This window comes from Suncus etruscus, chromosome 17 (assembly GCF_024139225.1).
Source record: "Suncus etruscus isolate mSunEtr1 chromosome 17, mSunEtr1.pri.cur, whole genome shotgun sequence".
Lineage (NCBI taxonomy): Eukaryota > Metazoa > Chordata > Mammalia > Eulipotyphla > Soricidae > Suncus > Suncus etruscus.
Genome location: NC_064864.1, coordinates 37,059,345 through 37,076,736, shown reverse-complemented (window position 1 = coordinate 37,076,736; position 17,392 = coordinate 37,059,345). Strand labels below are relative to the sequence as shown.

At 40.4% G+C, this 17,392-nt stretch overlaps 1 protein-coding gene across 1 annotated transcript in view; it reads right to left on the bottom strand.

Annotated features, from left to right (window-relative positions):
* The window catches only part of EXOC6 (exocyst complex component 6), a 165,161-nt gene extending 148,105 nt beyond the window's left edge, over positions 1-17,056 (bottom strand). The window contains exon 1 of the mRNA XM_049790835.1: positions 16,909-17,056. Coding sequence (XP_049646792.1) covers positions 16,909-17,009 — 101 coding nt within the window. The 5' untranslated portion in view covers positions 17,010-17,056. The remainder of the gene's footprint in view (positions 1-16,908) is intronic.
* Between the last annotated feature and the right edge of the window lie 336 nt (positions 17,057-17,392).

Genomic DNA, 17,392 nt, shown 5'->3' with positions numbered 1-17,392 from the left:
TGTTTAGGAGTATGATTTCTTCACGGTATACATATCCCTTGATTATTAAGAAATGTCTGTATCACTCTCATAAATTTTTTAAGTCTAAAGTCTGTGTTGTTCTGATATTAGTATATCCACCTCAGCCTTTTAAAAGTTTTTTGCGTGAATGATTGTTCTTCAACACTTAATTTTGAGTCTATGTTTGCTCTACTTAGATATGTTTCTTTCAGGTAGAAAAATGTTGAATTCAATTTTCTGATCCTTTTTGCCACTCTGTGGCTCTAAACAAGGGCATTTAGTTTATTGACTTTGAGAGATATGATTGTTATGGAAATTAGTGTTATTTCTTGGTAGGGGGTTGGTTTATTGGTTCTGCCTTCCCTTAAAATAGACCCTTCCAAGGTTGGTTCTGAGTCTGTAAAGATTCTGAGCTGCTGTTTATCTATGAAGCTGTCTATCCTTCCTTTAAACCTGAATGAAAGTCTGGCTGGAAAAGTACTATTGGCAAAGCATTCATTTCACTGAATTTTGTCACTATTTTTTTTTTTTTTGAATTTTGCCTTTAGCCTCGAGGGTTGATTGTGATGAATATGTTGTAAATCTTAAAGATGTTTCTTTATATGTCCCTTTTTGAATTTCTACCTTCAGTATTCTAAATATATCTGTGGTTTCAAAGATTGTGTCTTGGGGTGCTTTTCTTAGGGCCTCTTTTAGCTGGTACTCTTCAGGCATACAGAATGTGACTGCATGTACTCTTTAGCTCTAGGAATTTATCAGAAATGATGTCCTTGACTGTTGAGTCTTCATTGGGGTTTTTTTTCCTGGGTTACCGGGACTCCAATCATTTTCATGTTGTTTCTAGTGAATTTATCCTGGAGTTCTAGTGTCATCTGCTCACTTGCTTTGAGGACTTTTTCAATTTCCTTTTCATTTAAGGCCTTTCCAACCTCTTGTTGAATGAAGCTTGTAACCTTGATCCAATGCCCTTTTACCTAAACTTTCTTTGGAGATGTTAATCCCACCTGGATGATCAGACACGCTCACACCTGAGAAATCAGCTGACTCTGATGAAACTTTGACTGCTTGTAAATTATTTCTCCACCGTTATATTGCATCTTCAGACCTGCCAGACAAAGGGTTAGAAACACAGTGCCTGGGTTGACCTCACCCAACACATGGATTTTATATTTTATATGGTCTTCAGCAGCTCATCTTCCAGCTCATTAATTCTGTCCTCAGCAGCTATTACTCTGCTGGTGATGTCTTCCAATGTTTTTCACTTTACCTACCAAGTTTTTCAAACTAGCTATTTCAGTTTGAAGTTTTCTCATTTCCACTTTCATGTCCTCTTGAGTTTTATTTGTGGTTCGTTCAGTTCATTCCATGGTTTCTTTGAATTCTTTGAACATCCTCCACATTTCCTTATAAAGTCCTTATTAAAGAGGACTTTAATAAATGGCCAGTATTTGTTGGGTCTTCAAACTACCATCTTCATTTCTAAGCATGGTGGGGTTTTAACATTGTTTCTTCACTGTGACCTTTGCAGTGTGGTGTTTACATGCTGGCTAGGTTTCACAGACTAAGAGGAATGTGTGGCCACAGAGTAGAGCAGCCATGCTCTTCTTGTTGCACTGGTCTTGTTAGATCTGTGTAAGTGGGCAAGGCATACTCATCTTGCAGCTGCTTGCATGACAAAAACAGATCACCAGTTGTGCTGGTCTCATCAGGTCCAGGAGAAGGCAGGCAGGGTGCCCTCACCTCGGCAGTCTTGCCAGGTCCATGCAAGCAGGTGAACTGCTACTCCTGCAGTTGCTTGTGTCATTGGTATTTTGATGGGAATTGCACTGAATCTGAATAATGCTTTAAGCAGAGTAGTGATTTCAACTATAGTGATTCTTCCAAACCATGAACACAGAATATTTTTCCCTTTCATGATGTCCTCAGTTTACCAACTCATTCTACCTCTTGATTGTGAGTTCAAATGATTGAACTGAGATTAATATGAAGAAATTTACTGCCATCATTTCACAGAAATTACACATTTGGTGTTTGTCTGGTCTTTTAAAGACCATTTAATGTTTCTTGCGAAGTTGCTTTCAAGACAGTTAACTTTAGTTGCTGCTTGTCAATGAAGTTTTACATCATCCCTTCAAGTCTGAATGATAACTAATTGGATAGTTTTGTTGAGCTGTTTATTTCATTCAGCTTGTTTACTATATTTATACCATTCTCTTCTGGTTTATAGAATTTTATTTAAAATGGGTGCTAAGAATCTTATGGGAGATCCTATGTACCTAAATTACTTCTTTGATCTTGCTGTTTTAGGATTATTTGTCTTGACTTTTGACATTTTGATTACAATGTGTCTTATAGTATTTCTATTTGTATTTATTTCAGCAGGAACTCTTTGACTTCTTAACTCTAAGTGAGTGCAATACTCTAAACAGAGAAATTCTTCTAGTATCAGTGACCAATAGCTCTTTCTCAATTCCCCTTTTCTGTCCTTTAGGGGCAACTATGACTCATATTATTTCTTTTGAACTTATCCCATCATCCTCTGATACGTTGCTGATTTCTTTCCAGAATTTTTCTATCATTTTTTTAATTGACAAGTTTCTTGCATCTTATCTTCATGCTTACTAGTTCACTCTTCGGCTCTGTCACTCTGATACTGAGTCCTTCCATTAATCTTTTTATTTCATCTTCCACACTCCAGTTCTATTACTTCTGACTGCAGTTTTCTCATACTTCTTTGTATTTTACTGGAAAACGCATGTTCATTTTTTTTGTAACTCATTAAAAATCTTTATTAAGAATATTCTGAATTCATCATCTGAGCGGTTGTAGAGTTGGTTGGTGCTGGATAAATCTTATGAACTGTTTTTTTTACTCATTAAGTTTGTTGGGCTTCTACACTTCTTCACTGTATTACTGAGCTCTGAGGGCTATGAGTAGAGGTCTTATTTTGTACTTCCCAGTACCTCAACCTATACCTCTTGCTTTAGTCCTTGGATTTGACCCTCTGCCCTCCAGTTTTTTGACTGAGCTTGTTCTGTAACTAGAATGCTAACTGCCTGAGCTAGGGAGTAGATAGGCTTCAGGGTGGGCAGGGATAGGAGGAGTTGCAATCTTTCGATAATATCTAGTGCCATACCTTTCTACTTGAAGCACTAGCAAGTATAGACTTTTCTTTCCTGGAAATCTTTTGGGCACTGAATAAGTTTTTGAGTTAGGTTTTGTGTGGGTAAAAACTATAAATGAGACATAATACTATATTTAGAAAACCCTAGACTCTACCACATTAAAAAAAAGTTAAAACAGGGGCCGGGCGGTGGCGCTGGAGGTAAGGTAAGCCTTACCTGCGCTAGCCTAGGAGACGGACCGCGGTTCGATCCCCCGGCGTCCCATATGGTCCCCCAAGCCAGGAGCGACTTCTGAGCGCATAGCCAGGAGTAACCCCTGAGCGTCACCGGGTGTGGCCCAAAAACCAAAAAAAAAAAAAAAAAAGTTAAAACAAATAAAAAAGAAAACCTCCTAGAAACAATAAACATGTACAGTACAGTGGAAGTACATTAGTGAGGGATGCCAACACTGTGATAGTGGGTATAGTCTGGGAACATTCTATGCATGAAACTCTATCATTAATAGTACTATAAACTGTAGTGTTTAATAAAAATGAGAAGGGAGGAGAAGGATGGAAATGAAACCTTAGAGCTGGAAAGATAGCTCAAGAGATAGACTACATACCTAGCAATTTGAAATGTCCTGAATTCAATTTCCCATTACCACATGGACCTCAGAGCACTAATAAATGTAACCCTATTGGCCCCTGAGTGCCTTGGGTAAGTCTTAAAAAAGAAATTTTTAAAAATCTACTACTATATTGGGGTTAGAGAGATAGCATGGAGGAAAAGCGTTTGCTTTGCATACAGAAGGACAGTGGTTCGAATCCCGGCATCCTATATGGTCCCCCAAGTCTACCAGGAGTGATTTCTGACATAGAGCCAGGAGTAACCCCTGAACGCTGCCAGGTGTGACCCAAAAACAAAACAAAACAACAAAAAAAAAAACCTACTACTATAAAAATGAGCAAGCTTAAGTGGAACAGACTGGATCAGATAAGATAAAACATCTTAAGCCCCATAATATTGCTAAAAACAAGAATAACTAGTCAACAGTTACTGGAGTCTAACAATTGGATATAACATCAATAGGGACTGGTTTACAGAGACAGCAGGAAAACCGTCGCTGCTAAATCCACAGTGTCTATGTACATGGAAAAGTCAATCATGTGAAATATCATAAAAACAAATAAAGCAGAAATTCTTGAGTTGAAAAGCAAAAGATAAACTTTGAACAAACTGTTTAAGTGAAGCAAAATAGTTTTTGTTGAATGAAGTTTACTTAGAAAGATGTGAGGGGGAAAGAGAAAAATGTGTGTCTTTAAGAGAACTTACAGAGGGGCCGGAGAGATACCATGGAGGTAAGGCATTTGCATTGCATACAGAAGGACCGTAGTTCGAATCCTGGCACCCCATATGGTTCCCTGAGCCTGCCAGGAGCAATTTCTTTTTTTTTTTTTTTTTTTTTTGGTTTTTGGGCCACACCCATTTGACGCTCAGGGGTTACTCCTGGCTATGCACTCAGAAGTCGCTCCTGGCTTGGGGGACCATATGGGACGCTGGGGGATCGAACCTAGGTCCGTCCTAGGCTAGCGCAGGCAAGGCAGGTACCTTACCTCTAGCGCCACCGCCCGGCCCCCAGGAGCAATTTCTAAGCATAGAGCCAGGAGTAACCCCTGACACTGCCAGGTACAAACAAACAAAAAAACAAAAAAGAGAACTTACAGAGGCGAGGGGCAGAGACAGTATAGTAAGTAGGAAGCTTGCTTTATATGTGATCCACAGGCATCCCATATGGTTCCCCAAGCTCTACCAGGACTGGTCCCTGACCAAAGAACCAGGAGTAAGCCCTAAGCATCACTAAGTGTGTCCTCCAAGACAAAATTTAAAAAAAATTAATGGGGCTGGAGAGATAGTACAGTAGGTTAGGCACTTGCCTCGCACCTACCTAACCTAAATTTGATCCCCAGGATGCTATATGGTCCCCCAAGGCCTGTCAGGAATGATTCCTGAGCACAAAACCAGATATAAGCCCCGATCACTAACTACTGAATGTGGCTAAAAAACAATCAAAAAAAAAAAAATTTGAGTGAGAGGGCCCACAGCTTCTATAGAATGGAAAAAAAAAAAAACAAGCATAAAGAGAAATAGAGGGGCCGGAGAGATAGCATGGAGGTAAGGCATTTGCCTTTCATGCAGAAGGTCGTTGGTTCGAATCCCGGCATCCCATATGGTCCCCTGTGCCTGCCAGGGGCGATTTCTGAGCATAGAGCCAGGAGTAACCCCTGAGCGCTGCCGGGTGTGACCCAAAAAAAAAAAAAAAAAGAGAGAAATAGAGACAAGCAAGCAAGATGTGTTCATGAGAGAACACAGTCTTGAAATGCAAGCTTGAACAAAAATTGATTTAGGGACCAGAGAAATAGCGCAGCGGTAGGGTGTTTGCCTTGCATGCTGCTGAGCCAGGACAGACCTGGGTTAGATCCCCAGAATCCCATATGGTTCCCCAAGCCAAGAGTAGCCCCTGAGCATCACCAGTGTGGCCCAAAAACAAAAACAAAAATTATTGATTTAAAATAAATACTTTAATTAGAGGATCTGAACAATAGATGTGAGTTATTGAAAGGATTAATAAATTATGCAATCCAAAGAACTGAGAAAAAATGATAAAGAAAAAAATTCTATGTCTGTCTTGTATTAATGCTATTAATGGAGTCCACATTTCTGAGGACTCCATTAATAGCATTAATATATGATAGACATAGAATTGAAAAGAGCAGAAAAAATACTTGAAGAAATATATTAATAATTGTCCCACTAACTTGTCTAGAAACAAAAGAATCAAGTCACTGGAACCAAGAATTTTTGTTTTGTTTTGTTTTGTTTTGTTTTTGGGCCACACCCCGGCGGTGCTCAGGGGTTACTCCTGGATATCTGCTCAGAAATAGCTCCTGGCAGGCACGGGGGACCATATGGGATGCCGGGATTCGAACCAACCACCTTAGGTCCTGGATCAGCTGCTTGCAAGGCAAACGCCACTGTGCTATCTCTCCGGCCCTAGGATCCAAGAATTTTTTAAAAGTCATTTCTATAGGAACTGGAGAGATAACATGGAGGTAGAGAGTTTGCCTTGCATGCAGAAGGTCGGTGGTTCAAATCCCAGCATCGCATATGGTCCCCCTAGCCTGCCAGGAGTGATTTCTGAGCATAGAGCCAGAAGTAACCCCTGAGCGCTACCGTGTGACCTCCCCACTAAAAAAGCCATTACTTTCAACCATACATAATAGAGGGTTATTAAGAAACACCATCAATAATTGTAAAGATAATCTAAAGAAACACACCAATGACTTACTTAGATAACCTAGAATAAATGAACAAATTTCTAAAAGTCACAAGAATCAAAAACCTAAAGAGATACAATCATTATTCAAAATCCCTCAACAAAGGAAAGCTTTATGTTTTCACTGATGAACTCTACCTAAAGTTTAAAGAATTAACAATGATCCTTCACAAACTCCTCCAAAGAAGTTGAAGACACTAACTCTTCCTGTGAAACCACTATTATTCTGATACCAAAACCAAATAAGATATTAAAAAAACTCTAACAATATCTTTATAAATAAAAAACCTCTAACAATATCCTTATAAATACAGATATAAATAATTTATAAAATATGTAATTTATAGTTTATAAAATTATATAAATAATAGATATAAATACAGATATAAAGAATATTCAATTAAATATTAGCAAACAAATCCAATGTCATAATAAAAGGATTCTACACCATGAACAAATGGGTTATACTGTCTCAACTCCTACATACAAAGTATGTACACCAGCCCTTGTGTTCTCTGTTCCTCTAGTTGCAAATTACATAATCCAGTTCTTTCTCCCCATCTGTAGCTTATCTTTTCATTTCCTTAAAGTGTCTCTAAAGAACAAATGTTCTCAGTTTGATGAATCCAACATTAATTTTTTAATTTTCCACATGCTTTGGGAATAACAGCTAAGACAGTTGTACCTAGTATAGTCATGAAGATTATCGCTTATCCTTTCAGTTTTGTATTTACATTTTTGACATATGCTGAATTAATTAATTTCTTTTTATTTTTAATCTGCTAATTTTGAATTAATTTTTTTTCTTATTTTGGGGCCACACCTGACTGTGATTTTTTATTCCTGGCTCTGCACTCAGTGATCATTCCTGATGGACTCAGGATTCTTATGGGGTGCTGATGACTGAACTACAGCTGGCCACATAATATGCAAGCAACCAACCCACTATACTATCTCTTCAGATGTTGATTTAATTTTTGGAATTTTGGGATTGCTTTTAATATGAAGCCTATTTAGGGAACTAAATCAAAACATTGAATCTTCAGATCTGTGAATAGAGTATATATAAGCATTTCTTTAGGTCTGCTTTAATTTCAACCAGCTGTCATGCTCAAGCTTCTCACATCTATGACATGTTCACACCAAAGTATTTCAGAATATTTTGTACAGTTTAAAATTTTTAATTTGGGGCCAGAGCAATAGCACAGTGGTAGGGTGTTTGCCTTGCACATGGCTGACCCAGGACGAACCTGGATTCCATTCCCAGCATCCTATATGGTCCCTCAAGCGATTTCTGAGTGCATAGCTAGGAGTAACCCCTCAAGCATCATTGAGTGTGGCCCCAAAACCAAAAATAAATAAATAAATAAATAAAATAAAAATTTTCATTTGAATGTTCATTGTAAGTATATGAAAATCTAATTCAATATGCTATATGTATTTGGAATCCTCCATTCTTGTTAATCTCACCAATCAATTGGCTTTTCTATAGATTTCGGATGATTTTCTCTGTAGACACTTTGCAAATAAAGGTTTTCCCATCTAAACATTTTCCCTTTGTTTTTGAACTGTTTAAGACTTACAGTACATTGCTGAATAAAAGCTCGAAGAATGATTGCTCTCAATTACCTTCTGATTTTTAGGCAGAAAGCATTTCATTTTTCACAGTTGGTTGCATGTAAGATGTAAGGTTTTTATAGATGCACTTAAGCTCCTTCCTGCTGCTGTTTTGAGACCAAGATCCTTGAACACTTGTTTACAGAGCTGGGGCAGATGAGAATCACATACTTGGTTGTGGAATGAATTATTGTTAGCACTCACCAGGGGTTATACACTTGGTTGTGGTGCCAGTACATAATGGCTGTGGTGCTCACACACATATTTTGGTTGCAGGTTTTTTTCTTTTCTTCTTTTTTCTTTTCCTTTTTGGGAATTCCCAGGAGTGTTTAGGGATCCATGGAGTGCCATGTAGTGTTTGTTTCTCTCTTTAAAGAGGAAAGATTTCCTGGGGTACTAAGTACCCTTTCTTTCTAAAAGGGACATGATAAGCCAAATAATTTTGGAAACTACTGGAGCCAAATCAACATGCTTTCTTGAAATAAATCCCAAATGATCATGATATTTTATACATTATACTTATAACTTGTTAATTTTTTATAATATTTAATTTATCTTTTCTAAACTGTCAAATTTATTAGCATGAAATTCCATCATTATCTTTTTTTTGTTTACTGTTGTGAACCATACCAGGCAGTGCTTGGGGTCTACTCCAGACATAGTATTCAACGGACTATAAAGAACTGAACCTGAGGTTCCCACACACAAAGTATTCACTCTAACCTCTGTGCTGTATTTCGTCTTCTTAACATTTCTGTAGATTCTACAGTCAAGTTAATTCTCTCATTCCTGATACTGCTATCATGAGTTGGTAGTTCACAACCATTAGTTTTCGCTCTAGACATATATAATTTTTTTTTTTTTTTGGTTTTTGGGTCACACCCGGCAGTGCTCGGGGTTACTCCTGGCTCTACACTCAAAAATCACTCCTGGCACGCTAGGGGGACCATATGGGATGCAGGACTTGAACCACCATCCTTCTGCATGCAAGGCAAATGCCCTACCTTCATTCTATCTCTCCAGCCCCTAGACATGTATAAATTTTATTGATCTATAAGAATCAAGTTTGGGTTTCACTGACTTTTCAATTATTTTCCACTTTTCATTTCAATGATTTTTACTTTGACCTTTCTCTGGTTCACTGATTTCATTTATTCTTCCTTTTTAAGTTCTTTATGTTAGAAAATAAGGTTATTAACTGAAAACATTCCCTTTCAGTAAAAAATATATAGTATCGAGGCCAGAGAGATAGTTCAGTGGGTAAGGTGCTTGCCTTGCATGTGGCCAACCTGGGTTCAATTATCAGCATCCCATGTGGTCCCTTAGCACTGTCAAGAGTAATTCCTGAGCCAGTGCTACTAGTAGCCCCCAAACACCCTTGAGTGTGTGTGTGGGAGAGAAAGAGAGAGGAAAAAAATATGTAATGCCAACATAAAAATTCTTGCTTACAGGAAGGCAGGTAGGTAGGAAATTAACATAAAGGGAAGGTCATACTGGTGGTGGGACTGGTGTTTGAACATTTAATACCTGGAATGAATGCATTATGAACAACTTGATAAATCATGGTGTTACAGTAAAAAATTTTTTCACTGGGACAAGAGAGAGGGACGGGGTCCAGAGTCGTACCCCACCTTACAGCCTATCTTACCATCCCCTATTTTTCTCACCCTCCTCCTATCCTTTTTTGTTAAAATAAAAAGCATTGAAGCTGTAAAAAAAAATTTTTTTTCATTCCAAAAAAATAAACCAAAGAAATGTTCAGTGCTATAAAATTAATCTCAATATTACTTTAGTTGTAACCTACAAATTCTGGTTTGCTTTCATTTTGTTATTGTTTTTTTTCTTTTGGTTTTTGGATCTCACCCAGCAGTGCTCAGGGGTTACTCCTGGCTCTATGTTTAGAAATCACTCCTGGCAGGCTCAGGGGACCATATGAAATGCTGGGGTTCGAACCACCGACCTGCATGAAAGACCTTACCTCCGTGCTATTTCTCCAGCCCCTGGTTTACTTTCATTTTATTCAATTTAAGATACTTTCAAATTCATCTTTTAATTTCTTCTTTCATCTATAGGCTAGGCTATTTAAATGCCACTTAGTATCTAAATATTTGAAAATTTCCCAGATTTTTATTATTAATTTCTAATTTAATTAATTATAGTCACATCAGGTACTCTAAAACTTATTAACATATTTCTCATTTAATTACTGGTCTCCTCCAAGAAGCCAGATCTGACAGTGAACCAAGTAAAGATTAAAAAAAATAAAGATCAGGAGATCAGAACCATGGCAAAGTGGGTAACAACATTTGCCTTGGACCCAGATTTGATTTCTGGCATCTCATCTGGTCTCCTGTGACTGACAGGAGTGATTTCTCCGAGCTCAGAGCCAGGAGTAATGCCTGACTATGTCTGGGTGAAAAAAAAGAAAAAGAAATCAGGCTGAGAAAGTCTGCCTTTGAAATGAGTAAATAGCAACATAGGTCCTTAAGTGAGATAAAAGATAACCTGAGAAAAAATAATAGAAGTCTTAAATATGGGGCCAGGAAGGTGGCGCTAGAGGTAAGGTATCTGCCTTGCAAGCACTCCCCCAGCATCCCATATGACCCCCCCAAGCCAGGATCGATTTCTGAGCGCATAGCCAGGAGTAACCCCTGAGCATCAAACGGGTGTGGCCCAAAAACCAAAAAAAAAAAAGTCTTAAATACAAATATTTATGAATGAGTTGATATTGAGATATGCTTCAAAATAATGCATGGTGAGAGAGTTCATGAGAAAAAAAATTACATAAGATTAGCCAAAAGTTGAGTTGAAGTTTGAGAAAGGTTAATGGTGCCTTTTTACACTGTTTTATATTTCAAAACATTTTCCTTTTCCCATAGTAAGAGATTTCTAATTTTAATGTTAGCCTTTCACTCAGTGAAACCTAGAAAAAGATAGTTATAATTTATATATGGTTCAAGAGAAAAAAAGTGTTAGCAATTCTTTCTAGGTGTGTATGTATAAAATTTGCTTATAAGTGAGAGATGACAAATATACATATTAGGTTAAGTCCAAATTACTAAATTCACTGAAGAAAAGACCATAGATTTGGGCTGATATCATAAGCAGGATGTTTTTAAAGTGACTGCAGGAACCGTCCCTCTTAACCCACCCCCCACCTTTTCATTCTTCTCTGGAAGCCAAAATCACACCCCAAAAACTAAGTCAACCTATCTGTATTTGGCCAGCTCCAAAGACTCAATATATTCTTGAAAAAGATGTAAACCAAGCCATGAAAAATTATGCAGCTAAAAACTGGCAATCTTAGGAGAAAAGGTGGGCCAAGTCCTCACCCTGCCAAATTCACACCAGCTACACCCATCACCCACAATTGCCACCACCAAAGCCCTGCTTCAACACTCCTCTATGGCTCCCTGAGAGACACCAATCTGACCAAAACTCAAAGCATGTATGCTAGTTTTTGGCCTAACATAACTAGAACTTTTTTTGGAATGAGTGTAAGCACCCTCCCCCTGCCTTCTCATACTTCCAGAAGGTCTGGCAGCCCAAAACATGCTCCACAAAAGCTGTAGTATCAGCAATAATGCTTAGAATTCCTAGACCACAGGGCTGCATTCACAGCTCCATACATATAACAACTCCAATGTTTTTAATGCTGTCATCCCTGAAGGATCACACCACTTTAGACACCAGCATGTAATTGAAGCCACCAAATGTTCAGAAAGAAAAGAAGTAACAGAATGATCAACCAGCAATATGAGCATACTAAACCTTTTGATAGTAACTTAATGGCCTCACTGCAAGATATAATGATTTTCACAAATTTTCTCTTGGCTGTACCTTTTTTTCTTTTTTCTTTCTTCCTTTTTCCTTTTTTAATAATTTTTCCCATTTACCTGGAAACAAATGTATTATGATCAACTATGTCAACTATGTGATACATGGTCTTTAAATAAAGCAGCCTATATATTTTTAAAAGGTCAGGAGTCTCAACGAAGGAAAGTGACATAACAGTTGAACAAAAGAAAATACTATAAATACACCTTCTATTTGTTATACAAATATCTTAATTAGGGGATGGAGCAAAGTATAGGCCAGGAAGTTTGCCTGTGCATGAGTGATCTGGGTTTGATCTCCAGCACCCCATATGTTCCCCGAAACTGGGAGAAGTGATCTCTGAGAGCAGAGCCATAAGTAAGTCCTGAGCATTGCCAGGTATGGTCCAGAACTGTGTGAGCGTGTATCTGTATGTATACAAATATTTCCTTTATTTATTTTTACTAAGTTAATTACATTTTTTTTCTTCAAGAATCCCAACTAGCACATTTTCCCAAGATAAATAAAATATCTCCTCCGTAACCAAAACTTTTTTCCAAAAATGAGCCATTCTGGGGCCGGAGAGATAGCATAGAGGTAAGGCGTTTGCCTTGCATGCAGAAGGATGGTGGTTCGAATCTCAGCATCCCATACGGTCCCCCGAGCCTGCCAGGAGCGATTTCTGAGCGCTACCAGGTGTGACCCAAACCCCCCCCCCAAAAAAAATGGGCCATTCTGATAACTATCATTTAGTTTCACTATATACAATGCAGTAAAGAAAATAAAGCTTTTTTTAATCTATCATTTGTCTTTCTTTTTTGTTTTTGTTTTGCATTATGTTTGAGGGCCATACCCAACAGTGCTCAGGGGTTACTCTTGGCTCTGTACTCAGGAGAATCCCTACTGGCAGCTCAAGGGACCATATGGAATGCCAGGGATTAAACCCAGGTTGGCCGCATGTAAGTCAGGTGACGTACCTGTTCTATCGCTCCGGCCCTTCAGCCATTTCTCCTTTCTATAGTGCTTTATGAAAATAATTACGCTGAAAATTAAATTTAAGAAAATATGTTATACCCCTGGCAATATACCCCAGGAGTAAAAATACACAATGCAGAAAAGCCTTCTGCATCCCTATGTTCACTGCAGCACTATTTAAAATAGCCAGAATCTGGAAACAATCCCTAAGTGTCTAAGAACATATGAGTAGATAAACTGTGATACAAATGCACAATAAAATACTATGCAGCTGTTAGAAAAAATGAAGTCATGAAATTTGCTTATACATGGATTTTATGCAGAGTTTTATCTTGAGCAACATGAGTCAGAGAGAAATAGACACAGAATAATAGCACTCATGTGTGGGATGTTAAAAAAAAATAGTAATAATATCCAAGGCAACAGAAATGAGGGTTGGGCCCGGAGAGATAGCACAGCAGCGTTTGCCTTGCAAGCAGCCGATCCAGGATCAAAGGTGGTTGGTTCGAATCCCGGTGTCCCTATGGTCACCCGTGCCTGCCAGGAGCTATTTCTGAGCAGACAGCCAGAAGTAACCCCTGAGCACCGCCGGGTGTGGCCCAAAAACCAAACAAAAAAAAAAAAAAAAGAAATGAGGGTCAAGAAGGGCCAGAAAGGCCAGCCCATGTTAAGAAGCTTGCCATAAATAGTGGGCAAGTGCAGTGAAGGCAGAGGAAGAACCACTATAACAATGATACCGTATTTTCCAGCGTATAAGACGACCCCCTAATTTTGCAGCTAAAACATAGGTTTAGGCCTATATTTGCTGTATTAGACAGAACGTTCCTGTGCTGCAACTGTATGTACCACAGTGAACCAATCACAACAAGCAAAGGTTCAAAGGTATACTGTAAAATAAGCTTCCTCTCTGACTCTGGCCAATCTGAGCAGGCTTTTTACAGTGTAGATTCGGGTCCAGAACATTGTCTAATTTGCATGCATAAAAAGCCTGCTTGGATTCGCTGAGTTAGAGAGGTGGTCCGAGAAGCCTGATTGGTGCAGGATTGAGTTGGAAAATTAATTTTGTGGCAATATTCAGACAATTTTCGTTTAGCGGCATATTGAAACATTTTCCGGGATATACTCGGCGTATAAGATGACCCCCAATTTTCGGTTGACTTTTTTTGTTTGTTTGTTTGTTTGTTTGTTTCAAAAGTCGTCTTATGGGCCCGGAGAGATAGCACAGTGGCATTTGCCTTGCAAACAGCCGATCCAGGACCAAAAGGTGATTGGTTCGAATCCCGATGTCCCATATGGTCCACCGTGCCTGCCAGGAGCTATTTCTGAGCAGACAGCCAGGAGTAACCCCTGAGCACCGCCGGGTGTGACCCAAAAAAAAAAAAAAAAAAAAGTCGTCTTATATGCCGGAAAATACAGTAATTGGAAATGATCACTTTAGACCAGAACTGGGTGCTGAAAAGAGATAATGTGATATGTACTAACAATATTGCAAACAACAGTGTCTAAAGGGGAACAAATAATGGGGGGAGACAGAGAGAGAAAATAAAGAAAAAATGTTTTCCACAGAGGTAAGCAGAGGAGAGGGCAGGGAAAAGGGCGGGAGACTAACTGGGAGCATTGGTGGTGGAAAAAATATACAATAGTGAAGGGTATTACACATTGCATGGCTGAAAACCATTAACAATGTTGTGACTGGGGAAAAAAAAACACATTATGATCAACCTTGTAAACCATAGTGTTCAAATAAATTTTTAAAAATTAAGAAAAAAGAAAATGAGTTCTATCACTGAACTTAATATGACAAAACATTTATCAGTTCAATGTTAGAGATCCGACAAAACTGAACAAATAGGCAAGGCCCTAGGATTTCCTGAGTTTTCTGGGCATCTAAACACCCATCCCTCTCCATCTGCAAATAAGAAAATCATGATCCAGTGAAATTAACTGTGTTTTTCTTATGACTACAAATTTCCTAAGTAGTAGAACTAGAGGTAAACAATAACCCAGGTCTCCATACTTTCAATACAAAATAAATTTGCATTATTATAACTTTCACTGCCTTTCCCAATACCATAGCCACAGATCCACAAAACCTCCATACCTCTTCTAAGAAGTATATCCTAAAAAGGATATAAGCACAATGTGGCCCAGATTCCCTAAGTGATTTATCGCAATTTCTCAACACTTCAAAAGATAGTACCTTAAACTCTAAGGGCACTTTTTTATGAGGGTGGGACACTAGATTGGGGAGACACTAGCAGCTGTGCTCAGTGCTTATTCCTGGTAGTATTGGGGGGGGGGGGTGCTAAGGATCAATCTAGGTTAATGTACTGGGCCTTTAAGCAGGTGCTATAAACCCAGTCCTACTAGCTGTCTGGCCCTACTAATCAAATGAATAACCACAATGCCCGTAGCGCTGCATTAATGAGTAGGGACACAGGCATTCTGTCAAAAACACTCATTACCCGGTCCACTGGGTCCCTGACCCATCATGGTTCGGCCTACAATTTTTTTGACGTGAGGTGGTCCAAAAGCTATATGCATCCAGCAGAACTGCAGTATTATACCCTCTCCAGACTTGCTCAATGACAGTGAGCCACAACTTCCATCAGTACTCCATCAATATTTATTAGTACTTCCATCGATATGCCTCAGTACTCCATCTATATCCATCAATACTTCCATCGATATACGTCACCGCCATTAGCAGGCTTAAACAACTGATACTCTCCAGTATTACCTACCGGTGACCCACATCACTCAGCAATGCACTGTAGTTGAACCGTTCAAAAATATTCATCAGGCCCAGAGTTCTTCCTGCCGGATAAGTTAATGTTGAGAGCCCACAACAAATTCTACCAGATAATCAACACCTTTATTCCGAGATAGAATTGGTGTTGGATCATTTCACCCAATGTGTTTTCTGGACACCTTTCAGGTACGTGATATCCTTCCCTAGCTGAGGAGTTGCAGGTAGATATATTTTCGACTTAGCATGTTTTCAACCACGGTTTGTCTGGAAAAAGTCTAGGAAGACCTGTATTATTATTTCTTTTTTTAAGGCTGGCGATCTGATGATGGGAATACTGCACCAGTGAAGGGGGGTGTTCTTGACAGGACTGAAACCCAAATACAATCATGTTTGTAATCAAGGTGTTTAAATAAAAATATTAAAAAATATATATAGGGGTTAGAGAGATAGCATGGAGGTAAGGCATTTGCCTTGCATGCAGAAGGACTGTGATTCGGATCCCAGCATCCTATAGGATCCCCCAAGCCTACCAGGAGCGATTTCTGAGCATAGAGCCAGGAGTAACCCCTGAGCGCTGCTGGGTGTGACTCAAAAAACTAAATATATATAATATAAATGAATAATCTGAATATAAAAGGGGAATGAGTGTCCAAGTAATTCATTGAACGTTGGTAAACAAAGTAAGTCAAAAGCTTCCATGTCCGATATGTTCCTGAGAAGCAGCAGCAGCAGCTCCAGCCCACGCACCCCGCTCCCTGCTGGCCTGGAGGGAGACTCGAGGTGCTGGCTGGCTTCTCCCGCTCAAGTTCAAGTTCAAGTTCAATTCTCCCAGGCCAGCAGCGGCTGCAAGAGCAGCCCGGGGCCAATTCTCGGTCTGGAGAGCCCGAGTGCCAGAGGAGATCCCTGATCGGAGCTTCGGGGGCCGGTGCGCATCCTGGGATCCCCCCGACCCCGCACCCGCACCCGCACTCAGGGACGCCCGGGCAGCCACACCCTCCCGCCCCAGCGCGGTGACAGCTCCGGGCACCCCGAGGGGCCGCGCCGCGCCGCGCCGACAGGTGCAGAGTCTTCCGCTCGCCAGCCAGGGGCCGCGCTTCCGGTGTGCCACAGCCCAGGCGCCGCCACCAGCCCGCCCGTCAGGAGCGTCCGTCCCCGCCGCCCCGCACGCCTCGGCGCCCCACCTGTCCGTCCGTCCGTCCGTCCGTCCGTCCACAGGGCGGCTCCGCGCGGTCGCCCCCCCCCCGTCCCCTCAGGGCAGCCGGAAGCGGGTCCCCGCGTCCTCACGTCCGGGGCGACGGGGACTTTACCGGAGGGTGGGCCCCACGCAGGCCGTGTCGGTGCTCTCGATCTCCTGTAAGATCCGCTCGTGCTCCGGGACGGGGCACGACGCCTCCGAGCTCTCCGCCATCTTGGCTGGCTGCAAGAGGCAGCCCCGGCCGGCCGGGCGCGGCGCCGAGCGCGCACCGCGGGGGCGAGCGGCCGGCGGCGCGAGCGCGGTGGGCGGGGCCAATAGGAGAACGGGGTGTGGTAGTGGGCGTGGTCTGTGGTTGTGGGCGTGGCTGCTGGGTGGGGCCGGGCCGAGGTGGGCGCGGGACAGCAGCCTCAGGTGCTACCAGCGGCGAAGAGCGCAGATCTCCCCTCCTTCCACTTGTCCTCATGGCTTTCTAAGTCCTGGCCTCTTAAAAAATATATAATTTATATATTTATATATTTTATATTTATTTTATATTTTATTTTATTAAACATTTTATATTTAAGTATTAATATATTATAATAATATGTAATGGTTAT